General features: G+C 37.7%; 1 protein-coding gene across 3 annotated transcripts; it reads right to left on the bottom strand.

Moving 5' to 3' along the window:
* Positions 1-491: 491 nt before the first annotated feature.
* LOC149811825 (flowering time control protein FPA-like) lies at positions 492-16,433 on the bottom strand. Of its 3 annotated transcripts, none has more exons than XM_089992719.1 (6): positions 15,775-16,433; positions 13,130-13,375; positions 12,882-13,025; positions 10,677-11,662; positions 9,110-10,572; positions 492-728 (listed from the first exon to the last, which is right to left on the bottom strand). In XM_089992719.1, the coding sequence occupies exons 1-5, from the start codon at positions 16,090-16,092 to the stop codon at positions 9,171-9,173; spliced, it is 3,096 nt and encodes a 1,031-aa protein (XP_089848845.1). In that variant the 5' UTR covers positions 16,093-16,433; the 3' UTR covers positions 492-728; positions 9,110-9,170. The 3 variants fall into 3 exon arrangements, with proteins under 3 accessions (XP_089848845.1, XP_089848848.1, XP_089848847.1); XM_089992722.1 differs by lacking the exon at positions 492-728 and adding an exon at positions 3,348-3,423; XM_089992721.1 differs by lacking the exon at positions 492-728 and adding an exon at positions 8,870-9,034.
* Between the last annotated feature and the right edge of the window lie 4,055 nt (positions 16,434-20,488).

Below are 20,488 nucleotides of genomic sequence, written 5' to 3'. Positions count from 1 at the left end.
CCCAAAATTTATGTTTTCTATGTGCATCCACCTCCCTCACTGGCCACTCTTTTCGGAAGTGAGACACATGCCCCACCAATGGACACGAACTAATTGATGGGAATTTACTTGGTCAAACAAACTTTGTGGTGGTTTGAGAGTGACGTTGAGAAGGTAATTTATGCACGTGTCAAGGTGGTGAAACCATCCTCTTCGTATTTGCACTAACTAAAAACTGAATTTGATGAATACTACCTTTTGGAGGTGATGCAGCTGCCATTCTTCCAAATGCATAAATTCCATCCAACTACCAGTTTGCAAATATAGCTTTAAAAGCAGTGTCGCAAAATGAAGATCTTACAATATTTTTCCATGGGTTGGGAAAATCTTTGAATTTTCATGAGATTGTTAACTCCACATATTTACAATATATGGGCATATATTATCACTTCTTTATCAAGGAATTAAACATGGTAACCTCTAGGCGATAATTAACATCCAACACAACGATCAACAAAAGAAAAACACCAAGACACGATTAAATAAACGCAAACCTCAAGTATTAGCTGATACAAAATAAGTTTGGGTAAGCAAGTTCCTACAGGGACCAAGCATTCTACCAAATCCACATTCCCTCTGAAAATCCAGCCCTCGTTCAAACCACCCTTTGTTTACGAACCTTGCTACGCACATCGTTACAACACCAGACAGCTACCAAAAATGCAATATATTGCACATACTCGCTCGGCCTGCAAAGTTTAAACGCTGCATTTTAGATGCCAAAACGACCGTAAACACCAGAGTAGAACCGCAAGCCTCAAAAGAAAATGCTTCACATGACACCATGTGTAACACCACAACGGGGTTTATCCGACTTAAAATCGAAGAACTGCAGCTTGTGCTTTGCCAATCACAACGCATAAAGTAATGAGCTACCACATCAAAGTGGGCCCTACATGAACACAAAAAATGATTGGATGGCACCCGCTTTGGAAGTCCGCCCTCAATTGGTAGAAGATTGCATCTTTGTAGCCGCATTTAATGATTAATCGTCATTACAGTTGAGCCCCCAAACGCGCGCGCGCGCGCGCACACACCAAACCAAACCCACCAAGAAAGCATGACGCGACAGGTACAGGATGCACACGGTAAGACAAAAGGCAAAGAATGAAACTACTTGGGTATAGCTTTTCTCCCGTAGTTCGTTGGGAATCGGGATGATGCCAATATTCCCAGGAAATAAGGGACAAGGACGTAACCAAGGTAAATAGTCGATAACACAAGGATCAACCACAGGAACGAATGGAGAAATGGATTCCAAGAATTAGTTGGAACCGAATCCAGTTAAATGGAAGCATTTTTTTTCCCTTTAATTGGCAAATCGTGGTACTTCGATTTTCTTAAAACAGGACCAATCCACCCTAAGGACCACCTTTCTTCCCATCAAAATTTTCAAACACGTGAAATGTCATGCAGTTAGAATTCAGCAACACCAAGAGAAGTGTATATTTCATTGATTTTCCTGTTTCGTAATGCATCCAAACCATAGTTACTAAGAAGCCAAATGAATACAGGAAGCAATGTGGCAGAGGCGAATGTTAAATAGTACGAGGCATCAAGGAGGATTGAATTTGAAAGCGATTGTGAGTGCGAGTGGAAAGCATAATAATATGACAAACACAAAAAACAAAGGAAAGGTGAGAGGGAAAAAAAAAGGATGCAGGGGGAAGTAATTTAGAAAGAAATTGGAAAGCATGATTCCCTCAAATAAGAAGCAATTACCCCTTTTGGGTAAGGCATGGTGCTTCTTGCTTTGAAAGCCGGATTCCGGAATGTTTTCCAGTCTTTTCGCAAACCGCATACCATGAATGCAACATTCTGACTCACATAGTTAGCAGCGAAACACCATCTGTTTGAAAATCCAAACGTTCTACCTGGCAAATGCTCAAGATGATAGACCAACCGTTCATTAATAATCCTAAAAATAGATTGAATTGAGCAAGAACATAGTTTCTGTGGAGAACTAAGGTTATTAACAGCGTTATTTGATCAGCAACAATAAGCACGCTTATTGTTTCACTAACCCAAGAAGAGCACGATGGAGCAGCTTTCAGCACATATTTTCACAAATATGCTGTATTACAGGTTACTTTTTTTTCAGCAGTAAAAAGTTACCAGTTTATACCATAACGTGAATAGCAATGGTAATAGTACGAGATTACAGATGAACATTATATAAGAATGATTTTCGCAAATGAGCAGGCCTCAAGCATTATATACTTGATACGTCAATCCAGACTTTTATAAAGCAAAGCAGAGCTTGGTTGAATCCTATATGTAGCTCTAGTTTAGTGGGCTCAAACCGTGCATCCATGTTAGGCATGGGTAAAATATAACTTAAACAAATCAAGGAGGGAGGGGAGCTCGCAGGAAGAAAATTGTAACACTAAAGAAATTTGACTTGGCCCATGCGTTATATTCAAGATGGAAGTTGGAAAGGTTATTTCCACCTAGATATAATGTAACTGATGGTACATCCCACTTTAAGAGACAATCATCACTCAAAGACAGGTCTAGGACCCGTTCGGTGGATGAGTACATCCAAGTCAGAATCCTAAAAAATCAAGCCCAGGTCGAACAATTTCAACTGGGCCACAGGAGGCAGACAAGTAGTAAATTTTAGAATAACAAAGTCTGTGTCACCGTCGATTTAATGTAAGCTTGGTAGTTCACGACTCAAATCATTGTGTCTAATCAGCCCCTCTGATCCTTATGCAACTTCTAGAACTTTATAATATCAGATAGTCTTAGAACTGGGACACTACAGGCAACTTAGATCAGCGGCCATGTTCAATCCTAGAGCATGGTAAGGACTAGCTTTTTGGTCGAACTCTGACAACTAAGATTCCTAAAAAGACATGAGAACAATTTGAACTAAACTACATTGAGAACAATGTATATCACAGTAAAACATAGCAAAGATGTAACATTTTTAAAGAGTATAAATGTAAGCAAAAATGAAATTAGAGGCAACTAATCTTGTTCCAAACACATTTTACAAGAAAAAAAATGGCGCCATCATATATTTGATCAAAGATTAAAAAAAAAAGAAAAAACATCACAGGAAACGTGTTGAATCACCAGAAACATTACTTGTATAACAGGAAGGAGACCAATTTGCATTTCTTTTTAACAAACGACCTTGTCATCATTTTGTTTAACTACAAAGTCCAAATTATTTCATAATTTAATCCAATCAAACAAGTGGAGATTGTTGTTGGTAATTAGTTATCATTTTACATCTCAATCCTAGAGAACTAAGGAAATTTTCTGTATGCATTAATAAGCTCCAATCGGATACAACACAGACACACCTCCAGATGATGTGCCATTTTGACCACTCATATCTTCAAGAACCCATAGCAACAAATCACTAGAAGGATCCTGTTTAGTGCACAATGCATTAACTTAGTTCCGACCAGTAAGAACATTTATTATCAACATTTTATCTTCACTATTTCACTTGTGTTACAAGACCCACGTTTAATCTCACCTACATCCGCACAATGTAAAGCAAAAGCTTTTGTATTTATTACATATTGCATTGGCAAAATAGTGCAATTCTCTTAAGTGCAATATCGCATTCTATTATGAACATTCATGCTCATCTCACCAAAATATTGTTTGATAAAAATGATAGTGACAATGGTGCTGCTGGACAATTCCACCTCATGTTCCGATAAACATGCCTAAGATTGTACTTGAGAGCCTCTTTAAACTTTCAAAACTAAGCCTTTCATCACCTTAAGGATCACCAAGACAACCTCAAGAAATTTCCTCTTTTATTCATGTTTTTGGTAAGCGAGTTGAGGGTAGTCCGAATTGGATTCAAAGGTTTGATAAGTTGAAAAGCCTGAATCAAAATGACCAAATGGTATGCTAAAGGACAACAACAATATGATAAACAGTTGCTTTCAATTTTGCAACACTACCTCGTTTACAATTATTGAATGTTTTATACCACAAAAAAATTACAATTTTACACCTCTTTGTTTTATTAATGATAAGTAGTGTACGCAGATATTTACATAATGATGAACATTTGAAGGTGAAACTCATCAACCCACTTGTTCTACCAAGCATCATAGACAACCATAAGAAGCAACAAACCTAATTGCTGCTTCCTTCTTTAAAACAGTTTAAAAAAGATTGATCCTTCACCTTCTTAGACTTGTACACTCATATTTTAGTGTTCTTGCAAATGAAGAATAGGCTATGATTGCCCTTAAAGAAACAACACTTAAATGCACAACTATATTTTAGAATTTGCATTTTGATTGAATTAATAAAATAGATTGGTTCTTGAAGTTTACATAAGCTCTTCAATAAGCAAACCCTATCAAAAAAATATGGACCAATGATATGAATTCTGCAAAAGATCACTAACTTCAAACTACGAGAAAGCAAGCACCATGGTACGGCAGTTTGACATAGAAAAGTTGAGTAAATATTAAACCTTTTCCTTCACTACAAGCAAAGTGACGTGAAGATACCTATCCCAATTTGATGATTTTCAGCATATTGACACAAAGTTTGAGTTGACCTCACTTCTCACAGCCAGAAAGGCAACCATTATTCTCAACATTGTTTTCATGTTTAACGGCTACATTGCTATGTCCGTGACTAAACAAGATTGCATGAGATTCATCGACCTCAAACCTATGTTAGAGCTCAAGTTCGTCTATTGTACAAATCTATAACTGAGCTCAAGCTTCATTTAATAGATGAATGAGATCAAGAGAGGATTTAACAGATCAAGCCCAAGCAGAACCCAAGCTACTCAACTCGATGTGCAACCCATTAGGGGATTGATACCTTTGTACATGCATGTACCCATGTGATGATAATAAAAAAGATAGTTTATCTTATCCCATGTGGAAAACAATTTGTGAACTTTGGGTTTCATATATAAGGACAAACATCAATCTTCCCCATTCAGAAGGATATGATGATCTTGGTTACAGCAGCCTCAATTTTTTTTCCTTTTGTCAATAATACCCATTACGTTCTCTCCAATCACATTTCAGAATATCCTACCAAAATGTTTTATATGTTCAACACCACATTTCAGGGTGTCCCAAATACAAGACACTTGAAACGGGCAGTACTGAGAATTCATTCTTTTGTTGGATTCATTATAAGCATGGAAAAAAGCAAATATTCTTTTGTAAAGGCCAACTAGGCAATGTGCTTTCATAATTGCTTTTTACACACTTGAGCTTCGATAAAGTTATCCATGGAAAAACTGGAGAAAAATTAAAACAAAAAACCATTCAAAAATTGCATTTGAGGTAATACCAGTCCGAAAGCATGCACCTGGAACCAGGATTCTCAAGGTCCTCGAATTCTTCAAATCATTCTATTGGCAAGCCAATTCACCAAATATAGGATTTTTAAAGAAGCCACTGGATCTTGAGAATCCCTTTAAACCTAAGGGTTGTTAAGAAAGCAAGAATCTTTTTCTTTTCTTTTTTGATAACCAGGGAAAACTACCTCACTCACAAGCTCATTGGTGTTCTTGCCCACCAGGAAGTACACGCAGCTTTAGCCTCATGGCAATGGATGCCCACCTGCAGGTTTCGAACTCATGATGTTCCTTAAACCAGGTGATATTCACCGGTCGCTCCTACCAGATGGTGGATCTTTTTCATATAATTTGTTGTGATTCTAAACCAAAAATCATTACCATACACGTTATTGTTTTTACTTCCTCGGCATTTTTAACTTTACCCACATCTCCCATTGCTATGTTCTCAAGCCAGAGTTCACTAGGTTGAAATCGTGTTTGAAAAGTGAAACTGAGCCAGACATATGAATAACAACCTAGTTAAGTCCAACACATGGACCTGGTTGACAATTCAGTCCTGGTAAGGCATAATCATGCAGTCCAGAACCAAGTTGGGTCCAATCGGGCAATCGTTGAACTACAGCCGACTTGACCCAACCTAAATGTATCTACATATCCAACTCAGATTTAGAACTGATCAAGAGAGCATATAAAATCCTCTAACCATGTTAACCCAACTTAGGATAGAGAAGGGCAAATCTTAACCAGATCATATCTGTGATTTCATACCTTCATAAAACATTAAGAAGTGAAATCTGAACAACTTTTATGCCGGTTATAAGACCCAGATCAATCCACGCATGTTCCATCCATAAAAGTCACTTCATACTTGAATTATCTTTCAATTCTGTTTGAGAGTAAGTCAAATGGTTGACCAAAAATTGACTCAAAAAGGCTGATCCTATATTTTGTTTATCATTGAGTCTGGCAGATTTGGAACTGAGCCAGTGAGTAAAGTGAAACTAGGTTAGAAGTTAGAACTGGGTCATTTTATAAAAATTCCAACATGACTAACTCTCATCTGCAAAGAATCGCACTCACAGCTAGATTCTGAACTCATCACCAAGACATCATCAGTTTTCAGAAGCTGGCTATAATCCAGATCCATTTTATATACAGCCAGACAACAAGCATATCAACCATGATCCAACTTACATCTAAGCAGGTTTAATCCCTTGCTACAATACAACCAAACAGGGATTATTTAGTGATTTTGAATATACAAGCTTATCGTGTTCCAAAATCTTGATCTTAGACAAACCCTTGCTGTTTCCCGAAGCTAAAATTGTATGTTACGTAACAGGTGAAGTAGATTGGATGGTAATGGCATTCATGGAAAAAGTTTGTGCATGAAACAAGTTTTACCTTTCGAACAAATCTATAAAGGTACAACAGCTGACTGCGTAACAACAGTCTCACATATTCTATTATAGCTAAGAGATTATCCTTGATTTACATTACAAAACAACTAAAACAAAAACATTTGGGTCACATTTGTGACACATAAAACAAATATCTTCCGTTGACAATAATACATTGCAAAATGAAGCAAGAAAGAACATCAGAGCACATGATTAACCAAATGCCAAACTCACAATAAGCATAGGCATTTAATTATAGGTGTAGATAACATAGAAATATTGGCAAAATAAATCAAACCTAAGAGAACAGACACACACACCTCAAGTTGACATGATCTATACATGCCAATTTGGATCAGACACAAAACAAGTTGATCCAGTTGGTTGACTTGTTTTATGTATGAAGAGGCTGAGCAGGCTGTTTCAGTAGCTTAAATTACCTAAGACAATAGTGTAATATAGTGGTTTGCAAAAGGTACATAATTACATTATTAGACATTAACTATTAATTTATTCAAAAGTTGATGTTCATAATCACAAATACATTTTACTATTCTAATTTTAGTAGTTCTTAATTTATTTTACGCTTTCAAGAAATAATTACCTTTATTTATGTATACTAAAGATATGTTAGAATGACCTATGTAAGTCATTAAATTGAGATTCCAATGCCACAGGCCAAGTTTAAAGAAGTTAGAGCCATAAAATCAAAAAATAAATTTTCTCAAAGGGGCATGCATATTTAAAATACATGTGAATACACTAGAAATAATGAAAATCAATAGACTCAATCCCATTACCCTAGCAAAATTATCATCTAGAGCCTTTAACTTTTAAAGCACGCTATACATCAAGAAAGCATAAAAATGTACAACACAAAATGGATAGAAGCAAAATTGAAACTAGCCTTTCAAACACAACTAGATAGGTTTTCACATGCTAATAAAGTGATCCAATAGAGAAATCTAAAAAACTACATGATTTTCTTGATTCACCTCATCCAAGTAAAAATTCTAACTAGTTTGGGCCTTACCTGGCAATGACATGGTTCATTCCTAGATTGGGCCACTAGCTTCAGCCAGTGATGCAATCACTAGACTCTCCAGACTAATTAAGATCACAAGCCTTTCATTTTTGGAGGAGAAGGTTTAATATCTTAGGCTTTTAAATGGTCCAAATTCATGTCAGCATATCTATTCAAAGATATTAGCTATTTCCAACTTGAATTTGAGCATATTTTATTGCTTGATGTGCCTATTGTCAACAACTATATCACCTGGGTGCGGGTACGGGTACGGGTATGGGTACGGGTACGGGTACGGGTACGGGTATTTCCAAAAAATGTGGGTATGGGATATAATATAAATTAAATACCACATAAATAAAAAATAAACTGCATATAATCTAAATATACATGCCATATCTCAAATATAAAGTTATAAACTGAAAATATAATTAAAATTAAAAAATTAAAAATTGAATACAAACTTGTATTTTCAGAGGGTAAAATGGCATGATCAAGTGTTGAAGCGTGTCAACACGGGTACCGATGGCAAAATGGAGTGTCCGTGTCACATAGTTCAACAATCAATTTCCTAAGAAGCACGTAGATAAAATGGAATCAGAAGTGTTGGACTACAAGATTTGAAGAGGAAATTGTTCTCTTGGAAATACTTAAAGCCTCGAATTTGTCAACTTTCTATTCTGGACTTCTAGCCGAACAGCATATCATAGGCCAGTATAAACAATAAAAATCTTACAAAAATAGAGAACTACAACAGATAAAATTGGTAGTTGCAAATAAAATATACAAAAAGGAAACAATAAATTTTATTGCATAATATCTAGTGTATTACTAAACTAAACACAACTTAACAGATTAAAAATCATAGTTAAACAAAGATTAAACAAACAGGATAATTGAAAAACCAATAATTGTCTATCTGACAATATCTCCACAATATATATTTGCTAAATGGTTTACACTTCCAGATAAAGGAGAGGAGATTTATAAAAATGGAATCAAAGAACCTTGCACAATAACCATGTTCCTATATCTAACTTTCAACTAGTCCTTATTTCCTATAAGACACAAAAAAAGTGTTATGCAGAAACCTGTTGCTTTCAAGGTACCAAAGCTAATAAGATTACCATTGTCATCATTTGTATTTGATGCCCATATGCAACTGCCTAAAACACAGGAATACAGTTTATGTATAAACATTTCACAAATATCAAGAAGGCAGATTATGCAGACCACAGCTATAATGAATCCAAGACATGCATCCTTCACACAGAAAAGGCATCAATTCAGAATCTATTTTACTGGGGAAAAAAAGAGAAGCAAAAGAGAAATATGCACCTGATAGAGGATGTCATCATTGCTATTTTCCAAGGCCTTGGAGTAGTTGTCCATTAGGTTGTTACTGTTGTTGTTGCTGCTGCTGTTGTTGCTGCTGGATTTGAAAGAGAAGGTTGGCAGCAAACTGCAGAGTTGATTGATACCGCAAGTTTTTTTCAGCCTCACTTTCATTCGTAACATGACTTGGCCCTGCTGCTGCAGACTGAAGCTGCTGAAGCTGATTGGATAGCTCTGTATTAAGTTTACCAACTCCTAACTGTATAGCCGGCTGTGATTGAGCGACATTTACAATTTGTGATTGAGTAGAAACTGGAACAGAGGTGGTCTGTTGAAGGACTGGAGCCTGGAAGACAACACTAGCATCTGCAGCACCTAACAGGCCATAGTTCTGAGGAATATTTGAAGCTTCAAGCGGATAATGCTGACCACCCTGAGGAACCAAATACTGTCCACCCTGTGGAGGGGTAACAAAGCCAGCAGCAGACCCACTAGACATAGTAGTGTGAGAGTGGATCAAGTTAGGGTTCAGAACTTGTGAATTGCTGATGATTTGTGAATGGTCTGGTCCAGCTGCAATATTTCCAAGATTTGAATATTGAGATAGAATAGAAAACTGATTACTGCTATACTGGTGCCCTAACTGTTGGGATGGATAACTAGCTTGCTCTTCCCTAGATTGATGAACAGCACCAGAAAGCAGGGCCTGTTCTTGTTGCCACCCATGTGATGGCACTGGTTTCTCAGATGCCACACCTGATGAGTAAGAAGGCTCCACTGCTGTGGTCAAGGATAACTGTCCACCACTTGAAGCTGAAGACTGCATATTGCCAGGTAGGAGAGCAGTCAAAGTGGCAATAAGCTCTGGTGTCAATGAAACTCCAGCCTGGGAGGCAGTTGAGTTGCTGGCATAATCTGCTGGAACAGACTGTAATGGATGAGGATCACTTGGTGATGGTTTTGCAGCACCTGGAAGACCAACAGAATCCTCATTCAATCCCCTGGTGAAGTTCATCTGCAAAACATCTTCTTTACAAGGAATCCTAGCATGATCTGTGTGAACAGAAGCAATATGCTGCCTATCAACATAGTGTGGCGGGAGTGGCAGAGGTGGTGGGGGTAGGGTTGGGGCTGAGATATGGGAAAAATGTTGCTGTTGAACATTTGTATTGGCAGGTTGCTGAGAGAATTTTAGAACTACACCATAAAGACGTTCAGGACCAGATACCTTCAAAACCTGCGTTAAGAACTCTGAAGGGGGAACCAAAAACAATGTTGTTCCATCATCAAACTTGGCCACACCAGCACGACTTTTGCCACTCAGGTATCTCAGAAACTCTGTGTAGGAAGCAAAATCATCTTCACTGTCTGGTAAGAAAAACACAATATCAAAGTCACTGGCTTCCGAGTAGTGTTTAGCCAGCATATCTAATCCCGTCCTTGCAGAGCAATTAACAGTTTCAGGACTGCAAAATGTAAGGGGAGAAAAAGTGCAGAACGCACATGTTAAGTCAAACCTATTCAAGCAACAATAAAGACCATAAACAAAGGTACATAAGATTGAACTTACAGTGACGTGTCTATCCCCTTCCCTATGGCCACACATCGTGCATGACAAACAGCAGTCCCGCCTTTGGCAATAATACCACGCCAGCAATATTCATCATCTACAGCTCCATGATGATCATCATGGCCAAGATGGTCACCAGGAGACGCCCTAACAGGTAAAAGACCGCTCTGACCTAGTGCATGAGCATTTACAGGACCCAACAAAGCCCTCTCAGATTGTGGCCCAAATGACCCAGAAACATGATCATTTGCCTTTCTTGATCGAAATGAAGCATCATCAACTGGCAAAGGGCTTCCAATACGGAATCTCTTTGGTTCCCTTTGAAAGGGATTTGGATCCCCATCCCAATTACCAGGAATAGGGCCAACTTGTGGTCGCATTCCTAGAGCTGATGGTGGAGGAGATATCCGCCTCCAATTAGGAACCATTGGATTGTTAAGATTGGCATCTGGAATATTCTGGAGGAGGCCTGCTAAATGAAGAACCTCAGGGTTGGCAAGGAGCGGATCAATTTGTGGTGGAAAAGGACGCATCAACATGTTCGGCCCAGGAATAGCATTTGGACCCAAAGGTCCAGCAAAATTATTTGGAATAAGTGGGCGGGGATGCCCAAACATTTCCATGGGTCCAAAGGGTGGATCATTGTAAAGCAGGTCAGGCCTTGGACCCCTGATTCCTGGAAAAAATGGAGGATTCTCCCTATCACCATGGCCCCCTTCACTGCTTGAAAACAATATCTGTATCCTAGGGTCATTAAATAGCCGGCCTTGCAAGCCTTCTTTTGCACGCCTTGCCTCATCAACACTTCTGAATTCAACAAATGAATAATGTCTCGGCGGAAAACACTTAATTCTCTCAATTTCACCAAAGAGAATCATAGCATTGTGAAGCATTCGTTCGTCAATCTGCACAGACGGTGGATACCCTATCCACAGAATATTACTCGGTGAACCTTCTTTACGCCACCCACCAAATGCCGGAGATTGCTAAAAAACATAACAGAAGACCAGTCACTCTCAAGAAAGAACATGCGCATTTTTATAAAAAAAATCAATATTTTTGAAGTGTACATAACAAAACTAAATCACTTAATGAATACTATACAAGTTGAGCGCAACCAAATCACTTAATGATCCCTATACAAGTGGAGCAATGACTAACTGGAGCCAGCATGAGAACAATCAATAAGCATCATTCGACTTCATATGAGTTCAAACCCATTGGTGCAATTGCAGATGTTACATGTCTTCATGGTCACCAACAAAGCAAAGAACCTACAGAAGATGGTACCACTCATATTGAACAGTGCTAACAGTCAATTCTCTATCCCCAGCAAGGCCATAAGTGTACTAGAAGGATATGATATCCTAGAGGTTACCAAGCAAAAATGAAAGGCACAGATACAGACACTCACAAACATGCACATGCAAAGCAGAATACCTCATCATCAGCGTGCCTTGGCTTTGGTTAGACACAGTTACCACAAGTTAGATAGAGCCCTTGAAAACCTTGCCATGATCTGATAATCCGAGCATAGTTAATGAACTATGAAACATGTGTTTTCATGTTTTACTATGCCGATATTCAATCATCTAAATAATACTGGCAACACCGTGTCACATGATAGGCTCACATCACCACTTGGCAATTATAGTTCCCCCCAAAGACCATATTAGGCACATAAATAACCAGATTGAGCTTTCAAATATTTTGCTTACTTAAAACAAAGCACATATATACAGGTGCCAGTATCGCTGTTGGCAATTTCTCCGTGAGGCTTTTTTCAAGATTTTTCAAAAAGTGGTTTTTCTGAGAAAATCTTGAAAGTCATAAAAATTGAAAAAAATGCATACTAAAAAGATTTTTAAAAATAATAGTTTTTATTTTCTTGAAAAATATAAAGAAACAAGGTTGAAAACTTTTTTTAAAATAAAGGCAAAAAATAGATTAAATAGGCTCAAAAAATATAAAAAAAAAGACTTTTTTCAAAAATATCACGATATTATAATGATACGATGTATTATGACAACATTTTGAAAATATCAACACATTTTACAGATAATTTAGGCTTATATTGAATTACCGATAATATTGCATAATTTCAAATATCACCATATGTGTGTGGTGTGTGTGTGGTGTGTGTGCACCCACCCAAACAAGAGATCAATTTTCTCAGATAAGCCTTCTAAATGTGTCAAAATATACCTGATGCCTCTTATGCCCAAAACCAGAAGAATCTGGAAAGTTCTGCATTGCATCCGGCGGCATCCATAGTGCATCTGAATAGCCACCACCCCTCCTATTACTGAAGGAGCCATCTCTAGTGTCATGAAAATCATTCCAATTGTCCTGTTAGCAAAGCAGAAATGCCTGTTAGACACAAAAAGGTGATGGTGTGGTGGGTGCTAGGGTTCAGAAAAGATGCTAAACACAGCCAAAATGAACCAACATACTCGTTTTGAAGGGTGAGACCTCAGAAAATCCACTCTTAATGCTTCACCACCAATGCGTTTTCCATTCAAACTTTTCAAGGCAGCAGCAGCATCTTCCAGACGAAAGTAGCCAACAAGAGCCGAATTTCGGTCCCTGAGGAATTTGAATTCTTCAATCTTTCCAAACTTCAAGAATTCATTCTCCAACTGCTCCTTTGTAACTGAAGAACCTATTCCTCCTACCCATAGTTGCTTGCCTGGCTTAGCCTGAAAATAAAAGCAAGAAATAGAACAAAAGAGACAACACTTCAACCATGACCGTTATGACAGTAAATAAATAAATTTAAAAAATCAAAAGAGACCACATAAAGGTAACAGGAATAGAAGGTAAAAGAGTCCAATCTACGCAATCTACAAGTGTGCTAAAATAAACGGACAAAATTAGGACATAAACATTCACAAGGTTAAAAACTTACACATGATCCAGTCAACATTATGTCATCAACTTTATCTATTTCATTTATGATCTTATTTGCTCATTTTGTATTCACTTGAGTTCATTTTTTTAATTTGTCATCAATTACATTAAGTTTTGATTTCAACTTAGTTTTATTATTTGATGTTACTACTTATAGTGCTTTAGAATGGTTGTTTTACACACACCCACACACACACGAAAGGCTGTGTCCCCGTGTCATAATTTTGAGAATTTTGTGTCATACCAAGTATATCTGCATCGTGTCCTGTTCCCACATCAGTATTTATGTGAAATAGCTGATAGACTTTAAATTTGTCCTCAAGTTCTTTTCATCTCTGAGATCCATACAGGACAGCTTTTACTTCAAGTATATACCCATTACCAATGCTAATATTTTACTCAATAAGTACTAGAAGTCAGTTCAGATGCTCACTAAGGAATATATCTCCCAAAACCATCTCAAGCATCTCAGAATGAAACAAAGAGATTAACAATAAGACAATCAAGTTTAGCATGTATATGCTACACCAAATTCAAAGAAACATGTGTTTTAAATATCAGCTTGAGCTTAGAAGTTATCACTAAATTCTCTCATATATGACAGAGGTAGGGATAATACATGCAATAATTTTCTAAAACTTAGTAGAAGGATCTAATTTATCAACATGAGAGGGTCTCAAACTCAAACTCTTAGATTAGTTTGTGTGGTATTGGAATGGTCTTTTCCCCCGCGTGGTGGTTAAAGCTTACTCTTACAATTTATTCACTGTTATGCATTCTAGCTTGTGTCCTCAGACTTCTCTACTGTTTTCATCCTTTAAGTAATGTTTGATTTTGCACCTTGCAGACGGGCTTTAAAAACGTAGTAGCCACATCCACTGCTATCATTTTCAATCAATTCTAACCAGCAAAAGAATTAACTCTGAGGCTTTGAAGTGCAGACCAATAACTAGACGATTCAAGAAACACAAATGCATGATTGTACTCAGAATAGTTTCAAATTGCAGTTATTAGAGGTTTGGTTACATAAATTTCTTCAAAACACTCTAGAAGGACAAGGAAAGTGGTAAAGGGAAACAGCATGAACGCTCAGATATAGAGCCCTTGGTAAGGCATGTAGCAGTAAACACAGTTACTGAATAACTGCAATGTCCTAAAAAGGATGACGAAAAGTAACTAATTAGAAAGGTTAGTTTCACATGACCACAGAGAAATTTAAACTGGGTTCACAGTTGTATATTGTAAAATTCCTCATCTAGTTATCAAAACTGCCACCAGAATTTATTACTATTTACTAATACCACTGCATAATTCGCCAAGGAACATTTCTATGTGCAAGATCACACCAAATCATACAAGTCTTTCTGGATCTCACGGTTCTTATCTGTATACCCCAGAAAAGTGAAAATGCATGATATTGTTAACAATCAAACCCATTTAGGAATCCTGTAACTTAATCCCCCACAATCCGAAAAGAGAGAGAGAGTTGAAAATGCATGATACAGTTAACCACCAAATCCATAGGAACAAAGGTTAAGACTGCTATAACCTAATCCTCAATAAGAGGAACTTAGTGTTAGTCATTCATAAAAAACAAGATTTGGATAAACTTTAGTCTTGATTAAATAGTGTATCCAATATCAAAAGGAAAAGATCCAAACAACATGCAAATCAATAATTGATTAGGTGAGATGATGGTGAGACCACATTGTACGGGCGCAAATGAGAACACTACCCTCCGGCATCCACCAATGTCATGGCATATACATAAACAATATTCAAAAACTAAAAATTACAAATAGAAAATAACAGATAGCCCGTGCACAGATAGAGAAAAAGAAGGGAATGACAAGGATTCGCAGCACCCAACTCTGACATGACAACGAATGGGACACATTGGGCATGTTAATGTTTATCAGAAAATGAACAACCCTCGCACAAACTTCTGCCAATCTAATCACGCATTCATGGTAGGCACAGAAAATTGAAATCCAAACAGAAGATGGGATCATTATGGCCAATCGAAGGATCGTACAAATGAAATCCAGTTAACAACAAATTTGGCACCCCGACATACAGCAATACCACCGTCGATCAAGACATGGCGTGCACATGAATTCATAAACCTAACTTTCCGGCAAATTCAGAGAAAAAATTATAACTGAAAAAAAAAACAGGAAGAACCAACCGGTCGCGCAATCTCGATCTTAATGGCATTTCCTCGAATCGTGGTCCCCTGGAGTGTGTCCTTCGCTTTCTTTGCATCCTCCGGACGCTTGAAGTAGATAAACGCGAAATTCCTCGATGCATAGGAACACACGCTATCGAGAGTGCCGAATTTCCCGAAGACCTCACTCAGATCCGCATCAGTGGTTTCCGGATACAGGTTGCCGACCCATAGGTTGTTCATGGGCCCTTCTTCACTTCCCCCGTCATCATCCACAACATTTTTGCCAAAATTTCTAGGGTTGGGATTGGAATCCGACTTGTTGGGAGGAGGAGGCATCGCCTTTCAGGTAGTATAATAGAAGGTTCCCCACGCTAAAGAGAAAAAGAAACGATTGTAGGGACAAGAAGGATTGAAATTCTAGGGCCAGGGTTTTGACGGAGAAAAGGCCAGACTTTTACGCAGAATATGATGCAGATTTTCTAAGATTAGGGTTTCGGTCGAAGGGATACAGAAACAGAAAGCAGTTTGGAGCAGCGAACAATTGAAGACCAAGGGTTTACAGAGAATGAAGGAGGAGAAGAAGGAAGAGGAGGAGAGGACGAAGGTAGACGAGGATTGGTTTAGAGAAATCGAAGGGGTTGCTAGGGTTAGGGTTTTCTGCAACCGTTTACGGGCGCGCTGGGGACGAGCCCTGCTCATACTTTTATACTTGGGGCGCTTCCTTCTTCGCTTTTCGTTGGGGCCCACGCTAAAAATTTGCTCCGGGTAAGGTTCGGATCTTGGACTAAGTACTTCTCAAGCGAAAATGGATTCAGAATTGGACTGGGCTTCGGATTTCATGAACTTTTGACTGATCCGTGGTTTGGTTGTTCCTTGCACTTTCTAGCTATGTCGTAAGGATACGGCATTTTGCCAGTGTGTCCGTGGTGATACAACTCAAACATGCTATAGCACACTGACATGATCCGGACATGTATGAACATTTTTTAAATAAGTTTTATTATTTTTCTTAAAATATCATTTTTGCATATGAAATATACAAAAATGGTTTTTTATTAATTAAAATTTTAAAAAATATCCTCATGTGCCATTTTTCAAAAATTATCTCAAAATTGTCTCACATATAATCCATGAGTGTCAAACCCCTTGCATTAATGACTGAGGGACTCCCTAGGGACAAAGGGTGTGGCATGGGTTTACACCATTGGAAATGTGATTATTGTAAGTACGGCAGGCTTAGCCAGCGTGTCTAGGTCTATGTGTAAACAATAAAATAGAGGACGGGACAAGAGACACTGATATTTACGTGATTCAGTGTTGGGGTCACCTTCATCCATGGCAAGATTTACCACACTCACTCAACGTGTGGGTTCTATAGAATAACCCACATGTATATAAAAGAGTTTACAAAAATAGGAGATTTACTTCAACATTTTTCTAAATCTCCTTTTGTTAAGATCTTATCCTTCTAAAACTAGAAACGTTACGTTTTCTAGATCTTAGCTCAATGTGAATTGGTAACGTTTTCTAGGTCTTAGCTCAATGTGAATTGGTTGTTTTTTTAGATAGCTACCTGATTTACAGGACTCTCTTATCTCAACTTCAGCTTTCTTCTGATAATCCTTATTGTGCACACCACTTGACTTATCATGCCCCCTCAAACTTGCAGTGGGGTGAATATCAACAACCTGATCCGACGAGGGTACAAACTTGGTAATCAGATTGCCTTGAGCAACTTTCTCTCATACAAAATAAAAATCAATTTCAACTTGTTTCATTCTAGAGTGAACAATAGGCTTGATAGTAACATGATACAAATTATCACAGAATAGTATAGGTGGTTCGGCAAGAAAAACATCAATATCATGAAGTATAAAAGACAACCATGTGAGTTCATCTGAAGTGGATGCCATGGCTTTGTAGTCTTCTTCTGGCTACTATGTGTTGCTTCTTGGCACTCCAGGATATACAGTTGGCTCCTAAAAATATACAAAAACTTTGTAGTAGATCACCGAGTAATTGGACATCATGCCCAGTCAACATAAAAAAGGGCATGTAATTAAAGAGACGTTTTAGAAAACAAGCCATAATCTAATGTTCCATGCACATATCTTAAAATCCAATTAACCATCTACAAGTGAAATATAGTAGGATTATGCATAAATTAACTGACATATTTTTACACTGGATGAAATATCGTGTCATGTAAATGTCAAGTATTATAATCCCCCAACAAGACTTCTATAAAGGGTATTGTCTTGAAGCATTTGTTCACTTTCTTTTGTAGGCTGCATTGGAAACCATGAGAGTAGAGACAGATTTAGCTCCCAACATTTGTACTCGATCCGATTAAGAAATAAACCTGCAAAAAATTGATGGACTTCAATTCTCAAAAAATATTGAAGATAACCTAAGTTCTTCATTGCGAATTCGTGGCTAACCACTTCAACAAATTTTTGTAACATAAATGGATTACTACCAGTAGGAATGATGTCATCCACATAAAGCAAAAGAAGCATGGTACTACCATTACTCAAGGAGTCTGCTACACTAGAATAAAACCCCATAGCAAACAAAAAGGTTTCAAACCTATCATACCAAGCCCATAGGGATTGTTTCAATTCATACAAAGCTTTATTTAATTTACACATATAATCTAGTTTGTGTTTATCACGATATCCAGGAAGTTGATTAATAAAAAAATTTTGAGTTAGGAATCCATTAAAAATGATATTTTTTACATTCAACTGTCTAATATCTCAGTTATGAGCAAGAGCAATAGTTATCATGATACGAATAGTTGCAGGCTTTATGATTGGAGAAAAAGTCTTCAAAAAAATAATTTCAGGGAATTGGCTAAATTCTTTAGCCACTAAACGCGCTTTAAGTCACTCTAAGCTGCCATCACTCTTTAATTTATTCTTATAAACCCATCTACTTCCAATAACATTCATGGTCGAGGTCCAGATAACTAAGACCCATGTGTTATTTTGATGCAAAGCTTTGAGTTACTCTTCCATGGAGGATTCTTTAAGGCTTCAGTCAAACTTTTTTTGTTCTAAGAAACTGACAAAGCCAAAAAATATTTTGAATTTGGCTTTATGATTCTTTCTTTAGATCAAGTAACCGTATAATGAACATTGAGAGTATTAGGCTGAATTTCAGCACTTGGATTATAAGGCTGCACGCTTTGGTCTACATGTTTGGGTTGTCTCAACACCCTCGCTATGAGAACTTGTCTCATTGTCACAAGGATTAGAAGTGTTGTATTGAACATTAGGCTGAATATATTCTTGATCACCCGAATTTGAAGAGATGATTTGATTTTCATTAATTAAATTTGAAGGATTCTCTTGAAAACTATCAAACTTTCGACTATTTGTAGGAGGTTCAACTTTGTTATTTGGACAATGGCAACAGTTGGAATCAAGAAAACTGATCAGCTCTTCATTAGGTACTATGGATGAAAAAAAAATTCTAGGATGCCGATATGGGAAGGCATTCATCAAATACCACATGCCTCAAAAAAAAAATACACGACCAGAAAGAGGATACAAGCAGCGGTACCCATTATGAAACTCACTATATCCTAAGAAAACACATGGCAATGATCGTGGTTCAAATTTATTCTTTTTGTACTCCTTGATATATGGAAAGCATCAACAAATAAAGTATCTTAAGCAAGAATAATTGGGTTCCTTTATTAGGAGAAGCTCAAAAAGATTGAGAGTGGGTGCTGGTAATCAATTGATCAACCAAACTGCAATAGAGAAGGCTTCTACCCAAAACCGAATAAGGAGGTTGCTATGAAAAATCATAGTCAATCTGATGCAAAGCATTCTGAAGATCCGAGCTTTGAAGAAGAATTTGATCCAAATCCAATTCCAAAAATCCAATCCAAGATGTGATCCAGGGCAGATCCAATCGTGCAGAACTATCAGGGTCCAATTGGATCTCTGCCAACCCAGACCCATATTGATTATCATGTTTCAATTTCTGAGATATTTTGCATCTTTCTCAGAGATTGTATTTTTATTATGTTGATTCCATTTTGGCATGTGAGGAATCGCATTAAACATGTCTTTATTTTTTATTTTTTTGTTTTAGGAGCCAGATTCTACGAATCTGAATAGTTTTAGTGCCCTGTATGATCTTTTTGTGGTATTAGAGGGTGTATGGGGTCCAAGGGTAGTTTTTATTTTTTCGTAAATTCGCTTCTCTTTTATGTTGGTGCAGGATCCAGTTCGCAACCTATTGGATCTGGATCTTGATCCGTCTTCATGAGGAGGGTCCTAGGTGGTGCCACTTTGGTGTGGTCCATCTTGGACCTCATTTGAATTTATGTTGACCAGTCCAAAGTCAATTTGGACTGTTGATGGAGTTAATGGCTCTTGGCAATAACGAGGCTGGCACACTCATTTTTGGCGTAAGGCTTGGGAAGGCCCATGGCCTCTTTAATGTGGCCCTTCCCAAGCAAGCAAAGCCCTTAATTAGGGGAGGTCGTCCAAGGGGTTGGGCAACTTCTTCGTTTTTGTTTTTGTTGTATGGCTAGTGCTAGAGTGAGAAAAATCAAGTTTTTGGTGTGGTTGGTACTTGAGAAAAGCTTTTGAGTGTGGATGTTTGGTGCAAGGTTGCATGGAGAAGATGGTGAAACTGTGTATCACCTTGTGAGTGTGGAAGTGAAACTCGTGGGTGGTTTCATTCGTTGAGGCTGATCTAAACTTGTTCGTGG

Source organism: Nuphar pumila, chromosome 17 (genome assembly GCF_984573655.1).
Source record: "Nuphar pumila chromosome 17, dmNupPumi1.hap1.1, whole genome shotgun sequence".
Taxonomy (NCBI): Eukaryota; Viridiplantae; Streptophyta; class Magnoliopsida; order Nymphaeales; family Nymphaeaceae; genus Nuphar; species Nuphar pumila.
The sequence above is the reverse complement of the archived record's forward strand: the minus strand, read 5'-3'. Positions and strand labels throughout refer to the sequence as shown.

Excerpts from the sequence above, each read along its gene's own strand:
- LOC149811825 (XM_089992719.1), bottom strand. The coding sequence starts at position 16,092 with ATGCCTCCTCCTCCCAACAAGTCGGATTCCAATCCCAACCCTAGAAAT. Across the intron at positions 13,376-15,774 it reads AGATCGAGATTGCGCGACCG|GCTAAGCCAGGCAAGCAACT; the intron begins GTTGGTTCTTCC and ends TTTTATTTTCAG. Across the intron at positions 10,573-10,676 it reads AAGGGGATAGACACGTCACT|TCCTGAAACTGTTAATTGCT; the intron begins GTAAGTTCAATC and ends TACATTTTGCAG.